The following is a 27,669-nucleotide window of genomic DNA, read 5'->3' on the forward strand; positions in this document are numbered from 1 at the left end:
GACTACTTGTTATTCAATTCTGCAGTTGTGTCTCAATTCCAAATTTGTGATATAAAGCAAATTTAACAGTAAAAGACTAAAATATACTAAAATAAATACGACTTCTCTTCACAAAGAAAGTGAAAAAGGACAGACAAAAGAACCCCTATCTTTAATGACAGAAATGTTTATTCCTTATGTGATAGCAGGATACACACCTTGCTCAACACAGTCTTGTCTGAACACACTATACTGGTAATGCTACTACCTGGATTAGGAAGTATGGACAAGGATGTAGGGGACTGGACTGGCCACTCAAGAGATCTAAGTTTAAATCTCAGTTTTGTACACAGACACGAGATAGTCTGCACCCTGTCTCACCTCCCACATGTTTAAGCCAAGTGCTTTACTTCAAAGTGGTATTAGGTAAAGCTCAGTGACGACATTGAGACAGCTGTATGTTACGAGGTGTACCGTGTAAGTATCTGCCAGGATGAAGACCTTCAAGAAAATATCTGTTGTTACTGCCAAGAATTTAGAATCTTTAACATGAATCACTGAAAAGATCAGTGTTTAAGTTCTACAATGCCTTTATCGAGGAATGAAATGTCACCTGTGCAAACAGGAGTAAGCGTTGCCCACAACATGCAAAACACAGGGCACGGTTTAACTGGGCAATAATCATATTAACTCACGTAGAACACTTTTAGACACTGAACAGAGAAGTAGAAATGAGTTTTCTTTGATTGTGCTTGTGTATTTTAGGGGAATCCTGTTGATCACTGTCCCAAAGACTTGGTATTCACTAGTATACCCCTTCATAAAGGTTTTTTATCCTTGTAGTTTTTAATCACTAAATGCCCTTATATCCTTTTCCCAGCTTCTTTTTCCTTTGTACTGGGTCTGGCTGAGACGGAGGTAACTTTCTTCATAGTATCCTGTATGGTTCTGTGTTTTAGATTTGTGACTAAAACAGTGTCAATAACACACCCACCTTTTGGCTGTTGCTGAACAGTTCCCACTCTGCCCCTGCAGTGAGTAGGCCATAGGTAGGCAGGAGACTGGGATGGGACCTGGCCAGGGCAGCCAACCTGAACTGGCCAAAGGGCTATTCCATGTCATACAACATCATACTCAGTGATAAAAACGAAGGCATAGGCAGAAGAAGGGGGTTTCTGACTTTCACGGTGGTGGTTGTTTGGAGACTAGCTTGAGCATCGGTCTGCCTGTGGGATGTAGTGAGCAATTTCCTTTGCTTTGCTTGGTTTTTTCCCCTCTTCCTTCACCTATTAAACTATCTGGATCTTCACCTATGAGTTTTCTCACTTTTCTTCTTCCTATTCTCTGCCCTCATCCTGTCGGGGGGTGGGGAAGTGAGGGAATAGCTGTGGGGGTGCTTGGTTGCTGGTCAGGCTCAACCCACTGCACTCTCCGAGTCCGTTTGCAATCATGCATTCCTTATGAAACACACACCAGTCTGAAACGCGCACTGACAGTTTAAGATACATGTCCTTATCTACCCACATAAACAGCTCATAAACCAAAGGGAATGCAAAAATCCTGCTCCTACCTTAGCCAATACAACTGCCAAAAAAAAAAAAAAAAAAAAGGAGGGAAGAAGGAAAGAGAAATAATTCTCCCTCACCAGAAAAAGGCAACCAAGGCAAGCTTGTGCGTCAAAAAATATGCTAACAAAACTAGAAAGTATTTCTAAATTAAAGACTCTAAAAACTGTGGCTATGTAATGATAATCGAATATCTCTTCCTATTCATCTCACTACATACTGAGAAAGCATGTTAACACCACCTGTAAAACATTCAAGCACTACACTGATAAATGCTACAGAAACTCAAATCCTTCTATTTTCAATGGCATTTTGAATAGTGTGGAATAATAATGCCAGAGACCAAGCACAGAACAAACAAGGAAGAAAAAAAAAAAAAAACACACCACAAAATACTTCATAACTACAGTTCACCGTCTATCCTGTGAACTGAATGATGTAGTGCTCTCATGGAAAAAAATTAAATGTGACCACGTTAAAGACTAAGCCATGAACATAAAAGTAAAGGTAATTTTAAGATAGCAGTCTGAGTGCTTGCTTTTAGAAACTTTATGTTTGTTTTCCCTTTCATTTTTGTTCTCTATTTTACCCATATGCACTCAGGCATTTTTTTAATGAATAATCAGATGTAACTCAACACGCAAACACATGATGTTTTACCAAAGCCTCCCACTGTGCAAAGCAAAATAGTCTCTGAACTAAAATACTGGAAAGCATTCCAGTATTACTCTGGTCTTTTGCCAGAAAAAGATTTTCCTCCAGCTTTTGGGGGGTTTATTTTTAGAAGCTTGCCAATGCTTTTTTTATAATTCTACTTTCCCATCAGTTTGCTTCAGTCATAAGGTATGCAATACAACTATATCAGTTTTTAAATGAATTAGCCTTTAAAGTTTGAATAGTAGGAAGCTTTCATTTCAAAGCTACTCTATGCACAGCCAAAACAACAGAAAGCTGATGGACCTACCATTCATACATTTGGTACTACCACAATAAAAGTTAAACACAACTACAGTAGTCATGAAGTACAAATCGTTATCTCCTTAATTCTGTCAATTTTTATGACCGAGCTGCCAACAAGAACTTGAAGCGACCATACCCTATCTATTTCTTTATGACTGCACTTTCTAAGCAGAAAATGTACAAGTGCCATATTACGCCAGGAAAAAATGTAAGTGCATAAAGACCAAGTTAACAAATCCAAGATGAGGTGAAATACATACTGTAAAGTTAGCAACATGTTACTTCATGTATACACGCACAACCAGACTTATAAATCTTTCAAATAAACAGCAGCAAATCAGCTACCAAATAGCACCAGACAAACATATGCACACAAGTAAGTAATTTCCTCACATTCCGTTAGGTTGTTACTCAAGTCACCTACAAAGTAAGCAAGAAAAGACAAGACACATTAAAAAAAAAAAAAATTACGTAAACATTCAGAAATTCAGGAAAACCAGCAAGGCAGGAACCAGGCAGAACTCTGTAAAGAGGAATAAAATCATACATATCTGCTGTCCCCAGAGACAGAATATTTGTAACCGTCCACTGACTTAAAATTGGAACCAAATTAATCCATATTCGAAATCTTCACTTCAGCTGACCAACTTCTGTAAGACCACTGACTTCCATTTGTCCTGAGAACACAAATTTCTGAACAGCTCTACTGTTCTAATGCTAAAACTCCAAATTTCGCTATTTTATCTGGCTACAATGACTTAAATTGTTACTTGTGTTGTTGTGAAGTGACAACAACATGGGCCATTAAGCCCTTACATCCTGCTTGTCTGATCTAGGTGCTTGTATCTTCAAATTAGGTATACACACTTGCAATACAGCAAAATTCACAAAAATGACTGCTGCCACTTGGAAAATGACAGCCAGCCACTTCCATATTGCCCAGCCAACATTCAAAAGGTGCATGCAAAAGAAATTAAAAATGTTAAAGAACAGATATTTTGCAATACAACACCACATAAATTGTTTGTATTGCTGTGCAGTCGTATTTTGCAAAGGCAAACTGAATGGTGACATGATGTTACCCAACTGGTAATATTAATAACAAACGGTAATTGCATGTCAAATCACCAGCCAACTAAAATTCCCTGCAGTACAACTGCTGCTATATTTTTAATGACTAATGATGGCATACAGATGTACAGATGTTAGGGTTTACAGAGATACTGCAGGATCACATGTGGCAACACCTGAACCAAAACTGTGCAAAAACTGTGGTCAGAACACCCATTCAAAGCTTGAACATGATGGACAGGAACAGAGTTACATACACTCTGTCAATTAGACAGTGAAAGAAACTTGCTACACCTCTCCAGACCTTAAAGCTACACCTGCTACAGGTCAAACGTTTACTGGACACAGAGATAGTATAAAACCTATCAAAACTAATTTATTTTCAACGTTATCACTTCTTTGTATAGCTGGACAAGACCCAAAAAGCCCCCAGTTGGTACACTGGGTAAATTCCTTACATACTAGACGTACAGAGTTCTGCAACAGCTACAGAGATGCTTGAGAATATGGCAAAAGTACCTGCTTAACATTATTGAGAATCTGTCACAATCAGATCACACTTTCTCCACAGATTGTTTATTCTGCACAGTGTATTTCTTCTCTATTTGCTACAGCTTATTTTCCTACTATCTAACAGAATGCATGGATGTTTTCCAAAGTTATTCCTTTGTGTCCATTTCTTTTTGGTGTGTCTGTAGCAGGCTGATTCATTGTCTAAACGACTTTACATCACCCCAGTACCAAGTTTAACTGAAGGCAGTAACTTATTATCATTTCTATTTGCTCATTGAAAATTCTATTTCCTCTACAAGTTTGAAAAAAAGACTTTTCACATTTCTCCAGTATAACAAAACCATTTTCTACAATAACAGTTCTTAAACTCTGTTTCTGGCAAACCTTCTTTGAAAGTCCCAATGCCACTTTCATTTACACATGTGACTTCAAGTGAGCCAAAAGTTTATATGCTAGTGCTCTAAACCTTAATACTTTAAGGAAACTAAAAGGGAACAATACTGATCCGAAAGCAGCACAGGGAAGGCACAACTCACTTCCCCCACAATCCCCTCCTCTATCGCATGCCTTCCCTTTACTGTATCTCATGACTTAGTTAATCCCTCGATTTCTGTACGGCAGCTAGGCAGAAAACTACAGTCTCTCTTGCTGAGAACAAATGCTGGCATACTTCATGATTATTTTAAACTGTAAAAAGCCAGTACTGCTGCCAAAAAAAAAGCTGCAAGGTAAGACCAACTGGGGAAACAATCTAGGTCAAAACAAACTTCTTCCTTCTTGTCAGATCAGTTTTAACTCAGATTAATTGTTGATCTTGGTATCGAATTTTATTGCTATGAATGCAGAACCATTTCTTTCTCCAGCAGTGAAGGCTTAAAGCAATATCACGTACGTAGCTTGAGAACATTATATTTAAATAAAGTTGAGGTCTTTGTTTCATTTTACTTATAGTACTACCCTGAGCATCTGTCTGTCCAGTTGAAATGGCACTTGTTATAGAGGGGATTGTAAGAAAAGTGAAACTATAACAAAAAAACCTTAATATTTTCTAGTCTTTAGTAGTCTTTAGTACTGTAACTTGTATTCCTGCATGCATAGTGATCTAATGATGTAACTGTTGCACTAATCCCCGTTTTCTTATTAAGGAACGTAGCAGGTGGACATGGGCACAAGCTATCACTTAGTCGTTAGACAAAATAATTAAGTGAAACAAAAGTGGTCCTGGTTCCCAACAAATAATTGGGATAACTGTGGGATAAAAGAGACTCCTAAATAATTCTACTCCAGACAGCTCCGCCTTGGGAGGGCAAATGCGCCAAGCTACAGAGATAAGGAGGCACCAAGAGAGCAACAAGACCAGAGTCGAACAACGTGAAGGACATGATGTACGTGATCCTAGAACTGAGTTTGCACAGAAACAAATGTCAATCAGCGAACAGCGTGACAAAGAGGATGGGCCTTCATCTTGGGACCCCCAAAGACCACCCAAAGATGCTAACAGACATGTGTGAAAGATATTTACATATGCTAATTAGCTCTTGGAAAAGTAATAAATATGCTAAGTAGTTCTTAGGAATATAATGAATGTTTACATGTGTGATTGTATTTAACCTGAAGTAACAGGGTGTCTGGCGCGCACGTATGGAGGAGAAATCCCCCGTGTGCCCTGCGCTGCAGTAAAGAATCCCTGCTTAACAGTATACATTGCACTGTTAGGTTTTTTCTACCGGATCTTTGAATCACTTACCAGCTGCTACTTACTAGTCTGTTACCTAATGCTTATAAACGTAGGTCTTCACTTGACAACCCACCTGTTTTGTCGATTTTTTAGTTCCATTAAATATCTTCCAGGCAAGACCATTACCACCACTGGCAATATGTCGGCCAACATCAAATTCCCTGGTAACAGGATTTCCCATGACTGCACTGGTGACATCAGCCGTTACCTTTGTAACGGTACTCTTCAATTTATTCAGCATGGACTCCATTGTCTCAACTGTACATCAATATATTATCCTATGAAGACAAGAAAAAAAAAAAGCTTCACAGTCCTCTCACAATTTCTGTTAACACAAGAAACATGTTGAAAATTATAATATTAAAGGACATCTAATCAAGGATCCATCAGGATATAGGAGTAACCCACAACACGAATACTGAAAGAAAATTTCCAGGGCTTTGCAGTTATACATATTCATACTGCATACACATATCTGTGTGTGCATGCCTGGGGAGTTGCTTCTACTCTTCCTCAAAACTTTTGAACCTGTTAATCATTCTTCATTAGATCTAACAAAGAAATTAAGGACTGAGAAATTCAACCATTTCTTGAAAACAGGTGACCGAATAAAGCAGAGAATCCATAAACTGTTCCTGTGAAGAGAAAGGTTCATGCCTTGTGTATCACTATCAATCAACAAAGAGAACCAAATGTGAAGGAAACCAGGCTCCTTTAATCACAGTGCTCATGGAACACCAAGTATTTTCTGAAGGGAAGGATTCCTTAAGGTCCCAGACCAGCGAAAGAACAGATGTGTATTATACAGAAGTAAAAAATGTGTTCTTTCCTACACTGTGCTTGTCAAAATACAAGCTCAAATTTCAGTATTTTACCCATCAAATTACTGACATTACTAATGAGCTAATCAGCTGCTACAGCTGTAGGAAACAAGAAACCATCTTTTTATGCTTTATTTAAAAAAAAAAAATGTACAAGAAAGTTTTTCACATAATTTTGCAAACTTTAGAGCTAAAAGACTGTGGCATCTTACAGTTCAGTTCATCTCTCCCTGCACTGTGTACTTTCACAGTTTCCTAAATTGTTGCAATTAGTTCAAAAAAATCTAACTTGCCTATTTTGCCAGATAGTAGTTCTGAAGCCTATGTCCCATTTATACAACTGTCTCTCTGATAAGGGATACACCAGAAATAATGAAGACAGGAAACAAACAATGAAAAAAAAGAGATACACATTCATCTTCCTAATCGGTGTGAACAAAGATGAAGTGAGAATGCAAGAAGAAATTATTTCCTGGTATTATGGAGTATATTCAAAAGCAATATTTAAGGATATTTCTTCATTCTCTCTTTCAAATGAGGTGTGAAGAGTACTATTTCTTCAACCTATGTTGAAAAGTACTGAAATCTGCAGAAATCCTATTTTCAATTATGGCCTTATTTTGTCAACTCTTTGGCATATAATTTGTGTAAAACTACTTCTTTGAAAAATAGAGAACGTCATTCCTATTCAAACGGAAGAAACAAGATTCTGTTGTGATAAAGAAGATGTTTGCCAAGTCATGGTAACAAGGACGAAAGAAACAAAAGGCACTAACAAATAATCCAGTGAGCACTCGGACTAATCAGCCCCAACACCCTTCTGACTGGAAGTGAAGTGCTCGCTTGTACAAATTAAAGCTCTTCCCACTGTACTATACACATTTATAAGGCAACGTTCTGGTCTACAGAAATTACCTGATGTCTATCAATATATGCATTTATACCACAGCTTTTTCCACATTCAAGACACAGATGGAGTCTGTTTCCTCTTCACAGCTCCTTAGTCTCATAAAACCTGTAGCAACTTGTTTCTGACACCTGTATACCTCAGTAAAACTTGACTGAAATCAACCACACTGAAGTTATTTAGACCTGCACACCTTCTCCCCCTGGTACCATAGATCTGATTCTACTGGAAATCAGGACAAATAATCTGATTAGCATTAATTTGGAGAGATAAACTTGTTTTCTAAAAGAGGTAATAAACATACTAAATAAACTCCAAAAGTTATATGAGGTAGTGAACAATTCACTCCAGTGTAGATGTGTGTAAAGGTATTAACCTAGTCCGAATCAAACACTAGCACAGTGCTGGAAGCAACACAGCTATGCTGCTCTATTTTGACTATTGTTGCAGTTATATCCCACGTTCAGTATGCTTCCATAGTGAAATATAGAAATACAGTAATGCTGTGGCTCCACAGATATTTCTCCAACTTCCATGTCAGCTGAGTGACACAACTTTGTGCTACTAAATGAAGAACCAGACTAAGGGTTTTAAGAAAATATACCATAACAAAGAAAGGTATCCAGCTGCGCAGATCTTGATCTTGCAAATACTCCACTTTAAAATCAGAAATAGTAGTTCTGACTTCAACGGGACTACTTAGGAGCAGAACCAGATATGACTACAAGCACGTTCAAGGTGGAGTCAGTCTTAATTACAGGGATTGTGAGTTTTAGATACAAGAAGCTGAGTCTGAATACAATGAGATAATCTTAAGAATAATTATGTACTTGCTTGGTAAGTATTCAGTGTTTTGTTAAGAACATACCTGGAAATAAATTACAGTAACATGGAATACCTTTTTAAAGTAATTTTATTATAGTATGTGACACTGTATTATAATATACAAATTTTAAATTATGAATTTTGCTATGGAAGAATGCATGCAACTCTCAACTGTACATTCCAAGACCAAACAGCTATCAGACAGTAGCTAATCCCTCTGTAAAAAGGAACTTTTCATTAAACTCATAAATAGGTAGAAACAATGATCATGGAGTATTCTGAATAGGAGCTGTAGGTATTTCCAGCTCTCAGAGATTTCATTCTGCAGCTATTCCACTGGACAAACTCTATATGCTAAAGGCCTATAAAATCAATTCTAATGAGTTTAACATAACCACAAATATAATTTATTTCTTTAAGTCTCATGCTTTTTGTATTCTTTCTTTAACACCCAGCCATCAAACCTCTAGTATCAATGCAACACAACCTTGCATTAGAATTCTCAAAACTAGAGGGATGCTTCACAACATTAAGTGCAGAGCTAGTATGAAGAAAATGCACGTGCAGATGCACGTTCAAATTCCTTTGTATAAAACTGAAAGGGAGCTTCTCTATACAGACGCTGGAAAAATGGTGTAGCGTTGCTTAAACCATAAGTGCCCTCTGCTGTGGGCAACAGGCTAACTGCAGTGAGAAGCCTGGAAAAGCCACTAGGTGAGAATGTCAACAGCATTCCAGTGGCTGAAGGGTTAGGATTTAAAAAGCAAGCCTGGTAGGCCCTGTCCAACCTGTTCCTCTCCAGCTTGACAGCATGCAAACTACTGATTAATTTAGCTAACAGTATGAAGTACTGAGAAACTTACTTCTCAATAAGCAGTCCGGGGTTTAAGTTTACATCCACCCATAAATTTGTAGAAATCCTAATGTCAATATTTGGACAGTAATCTAAAATACCATAGTCTGCTTTATAAAAATGATTACTATTATCAACTCCAGCAGTAAAATCTCAATGTACGTCTACAGGAGCAATGTACCTAGAAAATTCATGCCAAAAAATGAATATCTATTTTGGGTAGTACACCACAATACCACAAAACACGATGATTTAACCATACGTGAAATTTGCAACTTTAGTTCTCAGCTGTACAAAAACTGGTTTGTTCAGTTTTTGTAAGACTGAACTACTACTTACAGAAAAATTAACAACCATGGGACAATAAATTAGCAAGCGTCACCCACAACGAAACTTTCATTTCAAGTTAAAAGATAACAAATGAGAAAAGAACAAGATCTTAAGAGTAACAGTGCTCAGACAAGCAATACAGGACATGCAGTAAGTGTTTAAGAACTTCGATTTCTTCCTGTTTGAATTTCAAGAGTAATATTAATGCTACTGATACCAAGTCCATGAAACCTTAAACCAATCCTAAAAAGAAATCCGGATGGTCAGTGTGCTGTTTCCAGGAATTCCCCTCACAACCGACAACGGTCTTTATGCTGATGTACATCAGCAACAATACCTCAGCACGATGACGACCTAATCACTCGGCGAGGTAGTAAGCAACAGCCAACACAGCAATAAGAAACGAGGCAAAACATTCAAAATGTTGAAACAAAAGTAAATCCAAAACAAAGTTTCCGCAGCACTCTTTAATTTTCAGTAATGTCAAACAACTGCATGATTTAAAACTATTAATTTATCCCTGAACTAATTCACAGCGTCATCTGACATACGGACACGGGTGCACACTGTGTCCATGCTCTACCAGAATTCTGACCTCTACCCAGCCGAGGTTTGCTTCTGTGAACCCGGGCAGCAGGCAGGTGCATGGGTACCTCATGCCAACCAGCCCAAACTCCCATCCCACCGACCTGACCCGAACAACACTGAATTTGCGTTGAATTCAGAAAGAGGTGCTAGAAACATCCCCCCCCCCCCCCAAATAAAAAAAACAAGCAGACCAAAAATTTTGGGCCCAGGCAAGCTTCTGCATCTGTTACAAAAACAGCAAGCGGGTCAAACGCAGCGACGCACGGCGTGGCTGCCCTTAGAGCAAGCCACTTTCGTGATTTTTATTCTGCATTTCGGTACCGAGCTGCAACCAAAACCCTACGGAAAACCCACGGGACGAGACCCACGCAGGGGGATCTGCCTGTCGCCTGCTGACACCGAAACCTCACCCACCCGCCGCGCAACCCCCCGGGCCGCCTCCCGCGGGCCAGCCCTCCCAGACCAGGTCTTTATTTACCGCTCTCCACACGCACCGCCCCGCCGAGAAACCCCCGCCAGCGGCGGGCGGGGAACCCCCTCCTCCCTCCCGCTGCCCGCAGGGCGGTGACCGCGCTCGCCGCTCCGCGGGGCAGCCGGGAGGGAGCGGGCCCGGGGTGGGCGGCGCTCGCGGACGGGCGATCCGCCGGCTCGGGCGCGCCGACGGTCCCCGCCAGGCCCGGCTCACGCAACGACCGCACCTCCGGGGCGGCCCCATCCCCTCCGCCCCTCAGCGCCGGGCTCATGGGACGCGCCGGACCGCCGCCCCCGGCCCCCGCGGAGCCAGCGGGCGCTGCCCGCCCCGCGCAACGCCACTAGGCCCCGGGCAGCCGCTCCTGCCCCGGGGCGCGGGGGACAGGCCGCCTACCTGAGCCCACGGGAAGCTGCCGGCGCAGCGCCCGGCTGCCTGTCGCCCTCTGGGCCCGGCGGGCCGCCTGTCGCGCCGGCTCCGTCTCTCGCGCCGGCTCCGTCTCGGCCCCGTCCCGCTCCGGCTACTTCATAGCGACGGCGACAGGCGGGGCGCCGGAGAAGGGGGCGGCCGGAGCACGGCTCACTTCCGCCCCGAGGGGCGGTGGCCGGGGCGGGAAGTGATGCTCTCCGCCGACTTCCGGCCGCGCTATGGCGGCCGCTTTGACTCCGCGCTTCAGGAGGCTCCGGAGCCGGAGCGAGCTGGAGCCGCGGCGGGGGAGCGGCCGGCGGCGAGGCGGGGGTAGGCTGCTGTCCCCGGCTGTCCCCGGCTGTCCCCGTCTAGGGGGGGGCAGGCGGACTGGGTGTACTGCGAATTGTTGGTTTGTGGTCTGCTGAGGTGAGAGCGATAGGGCGAGGGGACACGGGGGGCCGGAGGAGCGCTTGCCCTGGGAGTAGAGGCTGGGAGAGCTGGGACTGCTCGGTCTGGGGAGGAGAAGGCTCCAGGGGTTCTCATCGGTGTCTACAGGTACCCGCAGGGAGGGGGCCTGGTTCTTCTCGGTGGTGCCCGGAGAGGTGGCTGCTCAACCTTTGGAGACGCTTGGAAGCTGTCTGGACACGGTCCCGGGCGACCGGCTCTGGGTGGTCCTGCTTGAGCAGGAGAGGCTGGACCAGATGGACCCCAGAGGTCCCTGCAAGCCTTGGCCATTCTGTAGTGAATCAGTGTGTATGCGTGCATACGTACGGGGGGTGTGTGGTAGTAACAAAAAAAAAGCTTCCTCGCCTGTTTCAGTGTCTTTTTGTTCTCTTCTGTTGGCTCTACCCTAGTGGGTGTGAGTCAACTTACAAGGAGGACTGATTCGTGGAGTATTATCTTTATAAAATTAAGCTCGTTTCTGGAGAATTTAAAAATATATAGCTAATTTCACCGAGTAAAAACGTGGTTAATAATGTTAAAGTGAAGCTTTATAAACATATGTAAAACTTCCATGTAAATGTTTTGCAGATTGTCATGGCCCTTTTCAAGCAACTCAGCTGTGGAATAGTATTATTCATGCTCTTCACAGTCAGGTGGAAGTCAAAAGACGTAGACAACATCTGAAAACTTACAAAAACTGTTTCACTGGCTCAAATGCTGTTGATGTGGTACTAAGCCATCTTATGCAAAGCATGTACCTAAGCTGCAATGATATTTCTCGGCGGAAGGGAGTCCGTGTATGCCAAGCGTTGATGGATCATAAGGTGTTTGAGCCAGTTGGAGCAAAGCTGTACTTATTCAAGAATGAGAAAGAAACAGAGTTTGAAGACACAAATACTAGTCTCTATAAATTTGTAAACAGCAGTCTTACGCCTCTTCTTCTGAGAAAGAATAAAAACAATGAGGGCTTGTCTCCTGAGGAAATCTGCAAACAGAAGACAAAAAGACGTTCCAAGTGAGTCACTCCCAACTATTCTGATTTTTTCTTTTCTTTTTTAAAGTTAAGGTGGATTAACTGTAGATGCAGTTATGCCTGTCTAACCCAGGTATTGGAGACTTTTGAAAACTACGTACCAGTTTTGAGAAATGTAATGCCTAAATCTCAGATACCACTTAATATTCCTTGGTAATGCTAAACTGCTTTGATCTGCTCTTTGTTATTTAGAATAGAGTCTGGCACAGCAGCATAAGCCTAGGAATCATTTTGGTTTTGCAATCAATTGTGCTGAAATCTGAGAATCAGTATGAATGAGCTACTTGCTGGAAGCTGGTAAAAGAAACGGAACTCGTCAACAGTATTTGGAATCAATATCCTTGCCCTTTCCACAAAGCAGATATGGATGACTGGTTTTCTGGCAGCAGGATAGACCACAAATACAGTGAAGCCCTAAAGTCCTGATTTAACAGCAATTTAAGAAGTGACAGAAAGATAAATATGTTCTGATCATATTTGTTACACATCTTTTTTTTTTTTTTTACCCCTAAGCAGAACGAAGTGTGAAACAACACTTTCAAACCCCTTAGCTTTAGAAGCAGCCGATAAAAAGAGGGTAGAGGATCTTCTTCAATCAATAAACGTTCATACATCTTTACCTCCAAAGATCATGGTTAATGAACCGACCCGCCTGCTGTCAAAAAGAGGTGAGGATTGAATTTTTCTTTTTAAAACTTGATCATTCTTCATTGTATCTGTTTGGGTTGAGTACCTTGTTTCTGTTAAACACTGCTCCTCAGAGTCTTAAATTTAACGTCACTAACGACAAAACAGCTAAATAAATGCTAAATGGATAAAATGTTCACGGTAAGTAAACTGAAAGAGAACAGGATTATTCTATTTATGCAAATACCAATTCAGAAGGAAATAGGTTTTGAGATTAAATACATCTGTATTATATGACTCCTTTGCTATTCACTTGTCTTTTCTTGTACATATTACTAATTAGAGTAGGTTATTACTAATTCCAATATGATGGGGGAAAGATGTTCTCTTTAAAGCCTTCTTTCTTAATGTTCCTGGTTTTATCCCTTATTCCTCAACACAGAAACTTCAGACTATCCTGTTACCTTGTTTTCTTTGAACATTTAAAACATTCTTGAGTGAGTAAAAAAGAGAGGTTAGTGTTGTACATAAGATACTATTTCTGAGGGTGGTTTGTTTGTTTGTTTGTCTGTGGTATCAGTAATAGAAGATGTCTGGAAACAGCAAACGCTGCTACGACTACTGCAGTTAATTGATGTTCCACTTCTAGAAGACATCTTGGTGTCTTCAGTGGAGAGAAAAACACGCTGTTTTGGCAAAGAAGAAGACTTGATTATTTCAAATACTTTCCTGGACAGAGAGGTTACATGTAGCTTAAACTTGCCCGAGTAAGTTATACGTCTGTAAAATGGTTTTGTTAGTAAATGCTTTATTTTAATCGATCAAAGATTTGTGTTAAGTGAACAAAATAGAGATCATTACACTTGTATACTTGTAGACAGGAGTGACATTAATGTACTTTCCTGTGACTTCTTTTCGGAAGTAGTAAGGAAATTCACAGAAAGTATATGTTTAGGATTGGACATTTAAAACTTTAACCTCAAGTGTTGAAGACACTTCTAGTTTCTAGACCAGACACTTTACTCTCATAGGTCTCTTTAACAGCTATTAGAAATTGAACAAAGTTATTCTGAGGCTCTTTGTTTGTTACAGTTCCTGGTGATGGTGCTGTGAAGCTATAAAGTCAGTAAGGCATCTGATGTTAGCAACAGAAAGGAGAAACTAAGCTGTAGCACTGCAGAATGCTTCTGTGATGAGAACATAGAAGTACAGGCAGCTGCATGTTGTCAGTGCTTTTTTCCTTAAATGTTCTCTTATTTTTGTAGTTTTACTGTTGATTGCACTTGGGCTGATCTCTGTCTTGGAGACAAAGTGATCAAAGGTTACTTTTCATGAATATGTCAAGGCATGTCTCCTCATGCGTATGTGTCTTAGTAATGCTTATTTCTGTCAAATCAATACAATTTTTATCTGTGTGAGGTTGAGGTGAATTTGTGTACAGGAAGAGACTCTTTCTTACAGCTTTTATGTATTCTTGCTTTAGGGAAAAAATATTGATATTTTTATATATGTTTAGAGTTTTGTATAAACTAATGAAATTCCTGGTTCCAAACTAGGTTTACTGCTGGACAGCATCGTAACTCCCTGGGTTTTTCCTCCCTGAATGGCTTAATGAACACTGTTTCTTTCGACCTTTATGCTTCCATTGTACTTGATTCTTGGGTGATGGGTGGGTTTATGTCTCTTAAAATCTTTCATATGTGGTTGTTACTCTGTATTATTCTGTATTAAGTGTCTCTAACATTTGGGTCTTTGCTAATACATCAGATGAGTATAAAGAAATTTAAATGCTTGCTTCATCACTTTATTGTACTATTACTTAAGTAGGGGTACTGGAGTAGCATCTTTATAGAAAGTGTATTATTTAGATCTGGCTTGTAGCATGCCTGGGAAATGGGACGTTCCAGGTATGAAAAATAGCCACCAGTATTACAAGCTGCTGTGGGATTAATTGCCCCCAATATGGGGGGGGGGGGGGGAGGGGGGCATACTTTATATCTCAAATTTTCTGTCTTCAGTATTCAAATAGTGTCATGTTGTGCTTGAACTAAGAAAATTCTTGTTCTTCATTTAGGTACTTAAGAACTGTAATCAAATCCTGCTTTTTCCACCCTCTTTTATAAAGCTATCTAGACTGTCTTCTGAATGTTTACCTTATGAAGATGTTTTCCAGTTAATTTTTTTCTTTAGGGCTTTTATGGATGATAAAATTAGAGGCAGTGTGATTGCACTGCTCATGGGAACATAACTAAGGGGAGGTCACAATCCCATTTCTACTTTTCTGTATTACCCCATTTATGCATACAAGAATTATACAATGCTTGTCAGCTGCAGCAGTCCTAGCAAAAGTTCGTGTTTATGTAGCTGTCAAGCAGCAAGTTCAAAAATATTTCTTTCTGCTCTCCATGATAAAAATAACATTGTGTGGCTCTTAAATAATATTTGCATCTTCTCGCGAGTTATTGATTCAGTTCAAATTATATCCAGGGAGTCAGATAAAAGTAATTCTCTCTCCGCCCACCCCCCGGTTCTATGATTTTAGATTTCTTCTGGACAAAATGGTGAAGTTAATGACTTTTTCCTCTGACTTTCCAGCCTCTCTGAACAATGAGTTGTCTGCCTGAATTTTAGATTTGCATTACATTTTCTCTCGCTTAGTTAAGTTGTACAGGCTTAAGAAAACTGCTGCCTTTAAAGTAAATCATATAATAAACTGCTTTTGCAGTCTTCTGGTATTTAAACTATTTTTATTTTTCTCTGTTTCAAAATAATTGTCTTGTATCTCTTCTCTGAAGATTCAGTCCCTTGCTTTTTCACTGTGGTTAGCCCTGGTGGATTTTCATTGTGTGTGTTGCAGTAATAGTGGGGTGGTGCTTGGTTTTAAATACTACCTGAATTGTTCAAGTGTCTGGGGGTCAGTGATGGTCTGGCATGATCGCAGCTTGTTTTGGTCCGGGCGTACCTCGGCTGTATTCTCTGTAGCATTGGAGAACCATGGAAGTTGCTTATTTTGAGGAGGTCCTTGAACTACTCTGGTGAAACAAATTACATAAACTGCTTAATAAGCAACAGGTTTAATGCTGTGGTTCAAATATGTGACTATACCTGCATGGTTATTTGTATCTAATTTTCTTTAAAGGATTAAATAAGAATAGGCAGAGTATTTTAAAGTAAGCACTAAAACTAACTTTTCCTTCTACAGGCTTGACGAATGGCTCTATGCTGCAATTGAATGCTTGGAGTATTTCCCAGACCAATTCGTAGTGATGGTTAGTCAGCAGTTACCTCAAAGCACTAATAAACCGAGCAGTCTGAATACATACAAGAAGATTCTTTTTGACATTATAATCAAGTATTATAGTCAAAAGAAGGACTCCCTTCTTGCCACTGATGATCTTGATATTCATTCAGGAATTACAGAACTTATAGGTAAGAGCAACCTGGAACAAAAGATACGAGTGAAAGCTGTATAGAGGATGGAACTTACTAAGCATTAATTATTTGAATCATAACACTATTTGCAATGCTGTTGCAGATGCACTTTAGTTTATAGGTTGGAAGGGAGTGCTCGAGGCTGCTAGTCAGATCACCTGCTCAAGGCAAGGACAAATTTCAAAGTTAGATGAAGCTGCTTTAGGGCCTGGTCCAACTGAATTTTAAATATCTACAAGGACAGAGGTTCACCAGCCTCTTTGGGTAACCTGTTTCAATATATAACTACTCTCATTGTGAAAATTTCTTACAGCTAGTCAGAATTTCCCTTATTGTTATTTGTGACTAATAACATAAAAGTCAGATCATTATTACAAAGTTTTCTTGTTAACCAGAACGATGTTTTATAAGTTCTGGACTTAGGCCTTTTTTAGTAATAGAAGTTATTTAAAATGATAAAAGGTGCTGTTGAGATTGTGGTTCAGGCTGTGATCCCCACAAAAAAACCTCCCTACACATGCTTACAAGGAAACCAGGAGGGTTTAATTTAAATAGAAGTTTAAGATTACTCCTACCCTAAGTAGGCCCTGTTACTCCTTCAGTTCTGTAGGTTTTATAGAGTGTTATCAAAAGGTTCAGATGTTAGAGAACGACGACAAGCTTGCTGGCATAGGAGTACAGTTGACCTGTGTGAAAATTAGAGCAGAGTGGTGGATCCTGTGGCCAAAACCTCGTGAAAACACAAAAGGCAGTATTGTTCAGTAATATTTTGCTAAGGAGAAAAAAATCAAATTATAATAGAGGTTACGAAAGGGAAACTATTGCATAATTACATAACCCATCCACAAAGAAAGAATGCTAATTTGAAATAATGGACTTAGCTACTGGTAACTTCTGCTAAATGTTCACTTAAATTAAAGATGTTATACTTCATATACATACTTTAAATCAAAACTGATATAAACCAATATTATGGAATATTAATGTATTAGACTAAAACCAGCCAAATCTGTAGGCAAGGGAGAAGACAGTGTCATAATTCTGCTGAATTACTCTGATGCTGTAGTTGCCTGTAGGTCTTTTACTTATTAAGTATCCGCTTGATCTGAACGACAGACCTGTGAATGTCCAGGGCTGTTCTGCTTTCTTATTCTTGCTTGAATTTTGTTGTCTTCGCACCCCAAGTAAGACTGTCTCACGAGCGGTTTCAAATGCTTTATTTCTTTTTGATGAAGTGGTAGCCATAATTTTATCATTAGGAAATGTTTGAATATATTAGTCTGTGTTCTTGGGTCTTCAGTTGTGTTCTAGTTCATACTAGATCACTGTTAGGAGATTGTGCTTAACACGCTTACAACCATTTTTCACTGTCAGTGCTGAGGTATTCCTTATATATTATGGTTGTCAGTGCATAACAACTCGGATTCTAATAATAATTTTCAAGTAGAATCCAGTGCAGCTAACCTTACTTTGATAAAGTGCTGTTGGTCTGACTCTAGTGCAAGAGAGCTCAAATTAGCTATGAACATCTACATATTTAAAACCCTTTCGAAATTAATTTGAAGTGCTGCAGTTACCTAAAGTATGACTTCATTTTGTTATCCATGTATATATGGTTATAACTGTATTTTCCTCATTTGTTAAACAGTTTGACTTAAGATGGCTGATAATGCAGATCTGTTGTGAAGGCAAACATTGCCGTGCTTGTTGCCTTTAAAATAGACAGATCTGGAGTACTTATGCAGCTGGGCAAACTAGCCCATATGGTTTATTGAACCTTTTTACATTTGAACTTAAAATAACTCGGTAAAGCTTTAATCACAGATCTGGGAAGCCCTTAAACTTTGCTCTGGAAATGATTTAACTGCCTGTCTTCATATCTACGCTTTTGCCTGTCTTGATCATGTCCTTTAGCAATTCTCTTGCCTGCTTTTTTGTCTGCCCTTGTTTTGGAAAGGGGTCACTTACTTGCTCTTTTGGTGTTCTTTTTAAACAAAGATGGTTTCAAATGGCTTGTGGCACACCCTGAAAGTCCTGGATTGCGTGTAATATATAACCTCTGTTCCCAGTAATAGGACAGAGGCCAGAAGATCATATGTAGGTTCTATTCCTGTGTCTACCCTCATCTTGCTCTTGCCTTAAGAAAGTTACTTCGCTTTTTGATAGTTCCCTGCTTTCAAAGTGAAGATAACTAGAATTATCATTTAAAGGGTTTTTTATAGGAGACTATTTCCACTTTATCACATTTCCTGAAGAAACTTACAACTGAAAGGCTTAAGGGAGAGGTGGGGCACCAACCAACAACTAAAACAAAAAAAAAAAAAAAGAAAACAAAAAAACCCCAAACAAATGAAACCTCAAAGCAATGAGAAATTGTTCAGCTCATTAATTACTTTAAGATGAATCCTGGAATATGATATGAAGGTGTGTAAGCACAAACAGTGCAAACATCACTTGAGTGTTTGCACATTGTAGACAGAACATAGTAATGTCCTGTATATATTGTCCAAGTACATCTGCTCCCCGACTAGCTATGGGACAAAGGTATTAAGCTTATATTGTTTAAATGCTATATTGAGTCTTGTCAAAAGTTTTTAGAAGTCACTGAGATAACCTGCTTTTTTGGAAGGAAAGTCCCCCCAGAATCGGATTAATATTGAAATTTGAATATGTATGCTTGACTTGAAAATGAACAGTTGCACTGGATACACTGTTTTACTCCAATGCAGAAAAAGGAAAAACAGATCAAGCTCTAGAGGCATCACAACTTTATTTAAAATTATTAGCACCAAATATCCGAGAAGAACTACATAAACTCCTGACATTCATAGCGGTTGCATCTGAATCAGAGGGCTACAGATTACAAAAACAAGTAAGTATCTGTTATGTTTAGGGTGGGAAATAGCACTTATGGCACTTTCCTATAACAAAGCTAAGTTTTTCTCCCCTCCCCTCAGAGTTAGAAGTGTTCTGTTTACTGCCTTCCAATTTGATTTGTTTTAAAGCAAATATCAAAATGTTCTTCCCACTGATAGCATCCTGTTACACTTAGTCTTTGCTGACACATTGCAAGTAAATCTAATGCCAAATCTGGGTGGTTCTTTTTCTAGTTTGATAACAGATCGGTGATAATCAAGACTTGCACAAAGTTCATCTTACAAAATAAGACATTGCCAAAACCTCAGGCAGAACTGCTGACTCAGTTTCTGATGGACCATCACTCCGAGCTCTTCAAGGTAGCGTTTTTCTTACCTCGTTGGCTTTGTCATTGTAAATGTTAAATCCCGTGAAGTGCCTTTTTGGAGTTGACAAATCTGAGGAGCAGAGTTTAATATTCTATCTGTTACAGTTCAATGGTACTATCAAGAAGGGTGAGAAGCTATTTCAGGCTATGGAGGACAGCTTTTTGAGAGCTTTGCAATGCTTGATATATAATATCCCTCTCTTTATTTGCATCATTTGTGTTAAGAAGATATTTGAAGTATTAGGAAATTAATTTAGAGTGCTCTTTGACACCTTGTTTCTGATGTCTGTCTACTAAATCTTAAGTCTTCTTGGTGTCTTTCTCATTGTAGAAGTCAGCTGACATATTCTGAGTGATATATAAGATGTCATGCTCTGGTGCCCCAGACACGTACATGTACAGCTTTGATAAGTCTTAAAGAGTCCTTTTGGTATTTTGAAATGTTAACTTCTAAATTAAAGAAAATAAACGGAACCACAAAATGAAATGGCCTATTTAATTGATCAGTTATGTAAAGATACATATATATTTTATAGTCTGTTTACGTTCCATCATATTGTCACATATGTGAAAAGATGCAGTCTTCCCAGACCCTCTGTTGACTTTCTGAATTCAATTAGTGCGTTAAAGTTGTGATGCTTCTGTACTGTTTTCCTCAACTATAAAATTCCCCATTAAAACACTAAGCTAGGTAGAGATGAACTAATTGTCTCAGCTGTTGTAAGATAGCTGTAAAATGCTCTAGACATTTACTGTTCAGTTACAAATAAGCCTCACAGAAACATTGATTTGGTTTCAGTAAAATATTATCTTTAGTTCTTCTACGACACATTCATTTCCACTTCTGACCTCAGCTGAAGAGACACGGGAGATTTGTATTTTTTTAATTGGCTCCAGTTTAGTTTGAACATATCAAGTGATTACTGTGAGTTATGTATGTGTTAGTATACAGCCAAAACCATTTTTTTTTTATTAAGGGTTCTGACATGAGGGTTAGAGCTTTGATTCATGACTGGAGATGGAGCCAGATCTGACAAATGAAGTGCCCACTACTTCACAGCAGTGTCAGCAGAGTGGATGGCGGCTCATTCTTTCACACCTGCACTGTTGAGACCCTTTTGTATTATATAAGCTGAAATAAGTTAAAAGTCTGTGCTACGGTTTTTGCCATAGTTCAGTGGACAACAACATCTAGAACATCTTGCCTCCTATACCTTTGGTCAGAAATATCAGGAATAAACATATATATATGTTTGTGTGTGTGTGTTTTAGCACAATTTTTTGAGGGATTTTGAATGTGTACATAAGTAAGTTTAGGCATGGATTCTTCTGCAGTTAATTATGCAATTTTTAAACTGATCACCTGAAAACTTTAGATTCTCAAAATACAGAAGTATTGTTTTTGTAATTTTTATCTTTGTCGGATTGTATTTTCAGACTCCTTTAACTCTTCTGGAACTAACTAGTAGGAGACTCGAGAGTTTGCTAGAAGGACAAGATCCAGATATCAATTCAGGTAGATGGTGCGATACACACTTTTTATATAAAACTTTCCATACAAATTGATTTATCATCAGTTGACTATAATTTTGCATAGACTACGTTCTTTATTGGAAGTGAAGCATTAAAGCGACTAGTGGCTAATTCACCAAATAATCTAATTATCTGCTGTAAGCAAAACACTGACCTCTGAATTTTTAGATAAAAAGAATTCTATTAATTATCTAGTTTGAACACATTACAAACTTTTTTTTTTTTAACAAAAGAATTACTTCTGGAGAAATTAATGCAAAATGTTCTTCCTGAAGTGACTTGCTTATAATATGGTTTGTGAATGTGATGTGATTTTATATTCTTAGATTTCTGCCATAAGACACTTAAAAATTCTCATAGAGCTCAGTAGTTTGAGATTTTAATAGATGTCTTGATCACAGACCTTGATTGTTCAGTGTTTTGAAGAACTCTCTTCCCTTTCTGGGTAAGCACAAAGTTCATTCAGAGCTTAAGACTTACAGAAGGGTAGCGTAGCCTAAAAGGAAGGCATTTGACACTTGGTGTGTATGTGGGATTGGTGTTTTCCAGCTCATTTCTTTTATGAGCTAACATTTTATCTGGCCTTGGTGCTAAAAATACCTTTCAGCTCTGTGATTAAAAGGGTTAGCTTAAATGATGAATTTCTTTCTGACTCTTCTCTTCTTTTTGACTACTGTGTTGCCAATGCATTATGCGTTTAAACGTTGAAGAGAAACCATCAGGGAAATGCATAATACTTAAAGTTATTGTGCTGTTTAATTCTATGTTGAATAGAGCAGCTGTCTGAGAAGTCTTTTGGTACAGAATCTTTTACCATCTGCGCTGGGTTCTGGAATGTGTCCAAATTGCTTCTAGCTCAGTGTTCTGAGTATCGCATATTGTGTAGCCAGAGAATACAGAGATGAGCAACAGAGGAAAGAGTTGCCTGTCTACGGTATTTTTGGAGCCTGTGTGATCTCCGTCAGCGCATTGAACAGATGACTGAAGTGCAAACCCAGTACTATATTCTCCCTGCTGAGTTTTGGAGTTTCAGTCTCTAAATACACATAGATTCCATCTACTTATTGAAATAGCTAGTTTGATCTGATTGTAAGTTCCCCAGCGTGGCATATTCCCATTTTCCTGCGTGCCTCATGTTCTGGCATCATTTTCCCTTTTCTCATGGAGGAGCTGGGAGGAAAATCTTTCCTGAGAGCTGCTGAGCATTCTTAGCTGGTGAACTTCTGAAGTACAGGTGGGAGTAGGAGGGAATGCTGTGGAACCCTGGTAAGAAAAGGAGTCCCTCTATTGCAGGAAGGTAATCATTAGGTCTGCTGGAAATAAACATTCCTGAAAACACTGAGGGAACTCTGGAGTTGGTTTTAATCTAGTAAGCCACTTGAAACCACCAGACTAAAAGGATCCACCCTGAAATTTTAAGTTAATCTCTTTGCTGGGAGTTGTTAAGCTTTCTCTTTTGAAAGAGATAATGTTTTCTTGATCTGACTCTACTAAACCATAAAAAATATTTCATATCTGGTGTTTGACAGACTCATAAAAGAAGGGAAGGACAGGTCCATGTGAAAATTCTGGCAGTTTAGGTTATTACCACTCTCTATGTGAAGCCTTAAGAAGATGATGTTTGTACAGAAGGAACAATAAGAACTTTTTCCCCTTCAGGCAACTGGCATTTGTTCAACCCACTTGCTCAATAACGTGTGGAGTTAGGACAGTACTCTACTGCATTGGTTCACCACATTTTTATAGCTAAATAGCGCTTAAGTTGTGTCTGTCTCGGGCTCCAGTGCCTTGCTCTGCCCTCACTACCTGTTCCATCACCTCTGCTTCTGGTGCCCAAACCATGCTGAGCTGTGTAGTCACCTAGAAGTTCCCGAATTGTGTTCCTGAATTCAGAGGTGTGGTTCAGAGGCAATTGTTTCTCCAAAGTATTTATTCACTTGCATTATGTACTCGGCCTTGCTACGGATCTGTTTCACTCACAGGGAATCACTGAATTATGACAACTGCAAGGTGCCGTTCTGCAAGATCTGTATGGGCTCTTTATCTCACAGGCCTGTTTGCAATACAAAATCATCTGTGATACTGCAATTCTAACACTGCTTTTCAGTTTTATTTTTGCAGTTAATGTCTGGATGTTCATCCATGCTTAGTGGAGGGCTATATGTTTCATATTGTTTGTAAAGAATTGTAATCACATCTGAACTGAAATATCAATATACCTACTTTTCTGATCATATTTTTTAATTGAGCTCTTATATGATGCATTAAACTTAACCTGAACCTCTGATTTCTTACAAAGGCTTCACCTTCTGTCAGCGCGTGACCGCTAAAGAATATGAAGATCAAAAACAACAAACAAATCAGTATCTGCTCGCATTGGTTCAAGAGATGGACAATAACCCCACTATTCCTTTGAAGCAGAAGAAGAAATTAATTAAAGAGTTTCGAAAATACCATTCTCTCATGAATTGTAGTGGTTGTAAAGCTACTTGTGAATTTTGTACTCTAAATGGTTAGACATCAATACAGCCATTTTTATTTTTTTAAACAAAAAAAGGGGAGGATGCATGTGAAAATTGCCCATGATGCAAACCATTTTCTTCTTATGTCCTTACATCTTCAGTTACAGGAAACTACAACTACCAAAATTAGCGTGCTGCTAAAAAGCATGAATTCTAATTAATGACTTTTAAGCAAAATGAACTTAATTACTTTTAAGTTAATAATAACGGCACATTGCTTGTGCTGCTTTGAGTTCAGGGTTTGGCACTTTTTTCCTTTTGTCCCACAGCCCCATTGCTTTCCAGCTGAGCCAAGTCTACATTCAGAGCCATGCTTGTGTTGATAACCAGCAAGGTTTTTTATATTTTCTATCTGTAGTTCATAATATAACTGCAATCTAATCTTAAACTGTAGATTATGACTCCTATGAGTATTTTAAAAGTGTGCAAAGTGTATCAAAACTGTTAGCAGCAGGTCAGTGGGTTATGAATCTGTGTCAGGAGAGCTGAGTGTGCTTGCAGTCAGTAATGACAGCCTGTTACTCCTTCCCCGCTCTGGCAGACTGAGCTGCTGCTAATTTGGCTGTTATGCAAAGGCAGGTAAAAAATTGCGTTTTGAAAAAAGCTTGAGAAATAATCTTGGTTTAAATATTTTGGTGTGTTTAAGCAATTTATTTAAACATGAGGATACTTTAATAGTGTCCAGTTATTTGCCATAAATACTTCGATAGTGTTTATGGATTCATAGGGCAAAGCTAGAAAGCATGTTGGCCTATCTTGGTGGATTGATGGGTAACTGTACATTGACAAGAAAATGTTGATTCAAATCATTAAATAAGTGGGCAATAGAATGTTATAGGGGTTAAATTACTTCTTCCATCCTCATGGCAGACATTTGATCATGTATTGGATGTAGAAACACAGAATTGAGGTTGGAAGGAACCTCTGGCCTAGTCTCACCACCCAGCTCAAAGTGGAGTCAGTTAGTGCAGGCTGCTCAGGGCATTTTCCAGTGGAGTTCAGAATATCTCCAAGGATGGAGATGCCGCAGCCTCTCAGGTCAGTCTGGTCCAGAGTTTGACCAGCCTCACAGTATTTAAAAAGCAAAAACCAAACAATCAAGAAACTCCTCTTACATTTAGGACCCCTTGCCTCTTGTCCTTTCACTGGGCACCACTGAGCAGCACTTGGCTCAGGCTGCTTTACTCCCTCCAGAGCCTTCTCTTATCAAGGCTAAACAATTGCAGCGTGCTCGGCCTCTTCCTTGTATGACAGATGCTCCAATACCTTATCATTTTCATGGCCCCTTTGCTGGTCTGGTTGCAGTATGCCTGTGATTTGTGTTGTGAATATGCTTCTTTAGGTATCTACATCCTCAGCTGCTCTGCATAGGTGCAGACAAGTTAACAGGATACCAAAGCTTCCTGAAAACAAGTGCTGTTTTATCTTCTTTTATAAATTGAAATAGTTACGCTGTTGGATAAAGCCAGCTACGTGTACAGGTAATAGGTTGTATTAACTTGCATATTTCAAGTAGCCTTCATTAAATGGTCTGGCCCTATTAGAAGTCAGGGAATGTAGTTGAAATACCAGTCCATGCGTGCCTGTTCATGTGCTTGTTATTTAACAGGGACTGTCCAGTGTAAAATAAATAATTTCTGGAGGAGGAAAAAAGACCAAGTTTCACCTTTCAGAGGTGAATGCCCTACTTACTAGACTGCACAGCCGTATATTCTTTTTGTAGCCCTGTGTGGGGGTTTTGGTCATTCTCCCAGAAAAGGGGGCATGTACAGGAGTAGGTTACAGAGAATTGCAAACAGGAAAGTATTCCCTGAGTGAGTGCTTCTGGTGTTGAGTAGTGGGACAATGGGATTTTCATTTGGTGTGTTTTTTTCCTCTCTGTCTTCAGTCCCTTTTACTGGGTCTCGAAATACTGAACCTGGTAGTAGGGAGGGGTGATAACATGGTAATTTATAGGATAGATGGACTGTGAATTGCTTTGGGGAAAAATGTGGGTTTTTAAAGAAACAAATTCTTGCACTTTGACTTGATTTTTTTTTTGTGATAATTTAAAGATGATAATAAACCATTTCATAAAAAGTGATGAATCAGTCTATCATTTCACAGTGCTTTCATAAGGAAGAGGCAGCTCAGTGGGTGTAGAACCAGGTATCAGACAGTAAGGAAATGCTTCAAGTGGAGAGCGGGAGTTTATAGCTGCCGGGTGCTTTCCTTTAGTTCATGGGTCAAGATTGATTTAGTTCTGCAAAGGAAAAGGAGAGCTCTTGAGAGCCCTATTTTATTCACCTACCCTGACAGGAGGATCTACTAGTTTTTTATCTGTTGAAAGAAATGTGATATTTTACATTTAAGGGCCTGCTGAACAGAACAAGTTTGGTGAACTACAGATTACTGTTTTTCACTGTCACACTTCAATTACATTCCAAAATTCAGGAGAACTTTATTGAGCTTTATAAAGTTCTGTTACTTAAACAATATTTGACACAGAATCATCTTGGACCACTTGCTTATTTCTATTTATGATTTCTAGCATAGAGCTATCAAATTCATTGCTGGTATGAATTTGTGTTTGAAGTATAAAATTTTCAGAGTGAAGAGTTTAGTCTAGAGGTACTTTCCAATGCAGTCTTGTCGAAGAAAAAGTGATGCCACCTTCAAAGTAAGGAGGCTTACTTCTATTCATAGAGCATTCATGTTTGCTCCTACCAAGGAAAAGGTTCTTGTTGCTTTTATGGGAACCAGGTGCGTATTTCCTTATTTTAAGTCCCAGCTAAAGCATGCTGATAGTTTTGTGAAGCAGTTATTTAAAAAACTGGGGTTCAGACACCAGGGCCTCTGCATCAAAGTAACAGTGTACTAGACTTATTGACGTCCTGTATTCTCTTACACAGAGTAATACAACAGCTGTTTCCAAGAATTTGTAGGTGGTGTCTCCTGCATTAATACCCAAGCTGCCTCCTGTGTGGCTCATGTAGCGATTAAAAGGAGGAGGAGGGTATCTCCTCCATTACTTTCAGCATGTTAGACTGGATGAAAGCCACCATGAGCTGTCAGTCCAATATAAAAAAGATCATATTCAAGAAGAAAGATGATCTCAGAAAACTATTTAACTGGGGCAACTCATCAAGATCTCCCATTCTCTGGAGTGTTGGCTTCTCTTCTATATTGCCCTTATGCTGAGACCTCTAGTTAGAAGCAGATCCTGAGACTCAAATGTTCATCAGGACGTGGCTCTAACTCCATGTGCTTTTCTGAAGTAAAAAAGAAATGAAAGACAGAGATGAGGATATCTCTGTATCTTCATGCTATCAGTGAGCCCAGGGGACGCTGGTATACACCTCTATTTCCTCTGGTCACATCTCTGACCATTCCACTACATCAGTTACCCTTGAGCGACAGATCGTCACAGAGAGGAATTTCCAGAAGGTGATAGTACCTAGCTGTGCTTCAGAGTGCCCCTCTCTGGACTTTCTCAAGGACCAGTGGAGGGGCATGAAATCCAGTGAAGCTTCTGCTCAATCCACGCCATCAGCTGCCCAAGCCGGTCAGTGTTCTTTGTTCCAAGCTAGGTACGTGTACTGCGTTAAGTACACTTATCGGTTGTACACAGGGGCAGCCACGAGAAGGAGTATGAGACTTCAGCTGAGAACAGGATACTCCTCTGCAAATCCAAGACCACTGAGTATCACCAGGACACCACCCTGCACAGACTGACGGCGCAGCGACCAAGCTGCTGATGCTGCCTTTGGTCTGTAAACAGAAATAACGAGCACGGGCTGGGGCATTTGTGTTTGTCTAGAATGCATG

General features: G+C 39.6%; 2 protein-coding genes across 2 annotated transcripts in view; one reads left to right on the top strand and one right to left on the bottom strand.

Annotated features, from left to right (window-relative positions):
* SCYL2 (SCY1 like pseudokinase 2) overlaps positions 1-11,235 on the bottom strand; it is a 43,403-nt gene extending 32,168 nt beyond the window's left edge. Inside the window, exons 1-2 of the mRNA XM_075427734.1 lie at positions 11,016-11,235; positions 5,900-6,104 (exon numbers count right to left, since the gene is read on the bottom strand). Of these exons, the coding sequence (XP_075283849.1) occupies positions 5,900-6,076 (177 nt within the window). The 5' untranslated portion in view covers positions 6,077-6,104; positions 11,016-11,235. The remainder of the gene's footprint in view (positions 1-5,899; positions 6,105-11,015) is intronic.
* On the top strand, positions 11,031-25,915 carry DEPDC4 (DEP domain containing 4). The gene is made up of 9 exons (XM_075427735.1): positions 11,031-11,357; positions 12,060-12,486; positions 13,021-13,172; positions 13,712-13,898; positions 16,334-16,560; positions 19,293-19,435; positions 19,674-19,799; positions 21,245-21,323; positions 23,640-25,915. The coding sequence occupies exons 1-9, from the start codon at positions 11,267-11,269 to the stop codon at positions 23,855-23,857; spliced, it is 1,650 nt and encodes a 549-aa protein (XP_075283850.1). The 5' UTR covers positions 11,031-11,266; the 3' UTR covers positions 23,858-25,915.
* Positions 25,916-27,669: the final 1,754 nt, after the last annotated feature.

The sequence above is a fragment of the Opisthocomus hoazin genome, chromosome 8 (genome assembly GCF_030867145.1).
Source record: "Opisthocomus hoazin isolate bOpiHoa1 chromosome 8, bOpiHoa1.hap1, whole genome shotgun sequence".
Classification (NCBI taxonomy): domain Eukaryota; kingdom Metazoa; phylum Chordata; class Aves; order Opisthocomiformes; family Opisthocomidae; genus Opisthocomus; species Opisthocomus hoazin.

Bases quoted from the DNA above. Each gene is read 5' to 3' on its own strand.
- DEPDC4 (XM_075427735.1), top strand. From the start codon at position 11,267: ATGGCGGCCGCTTTGACTCCGCGCTTCAGGAGGCTCCGGAGCCGGAGC. The intron at 16,561-19,292 runs GTAAGAGCAACC...ACTCCAATGCAG, and splicing joins AGGAATTACAGAACTTATAG to AAAAAGGAAAAACAGATCAA. The intron at 21,324-23,639 runs GTAGATGGTGCG...TTTCTTACAAAG, and splicing joins AGATCCAGATATCAATTCAG to GCTTCACCTTCTGTCAGCGC.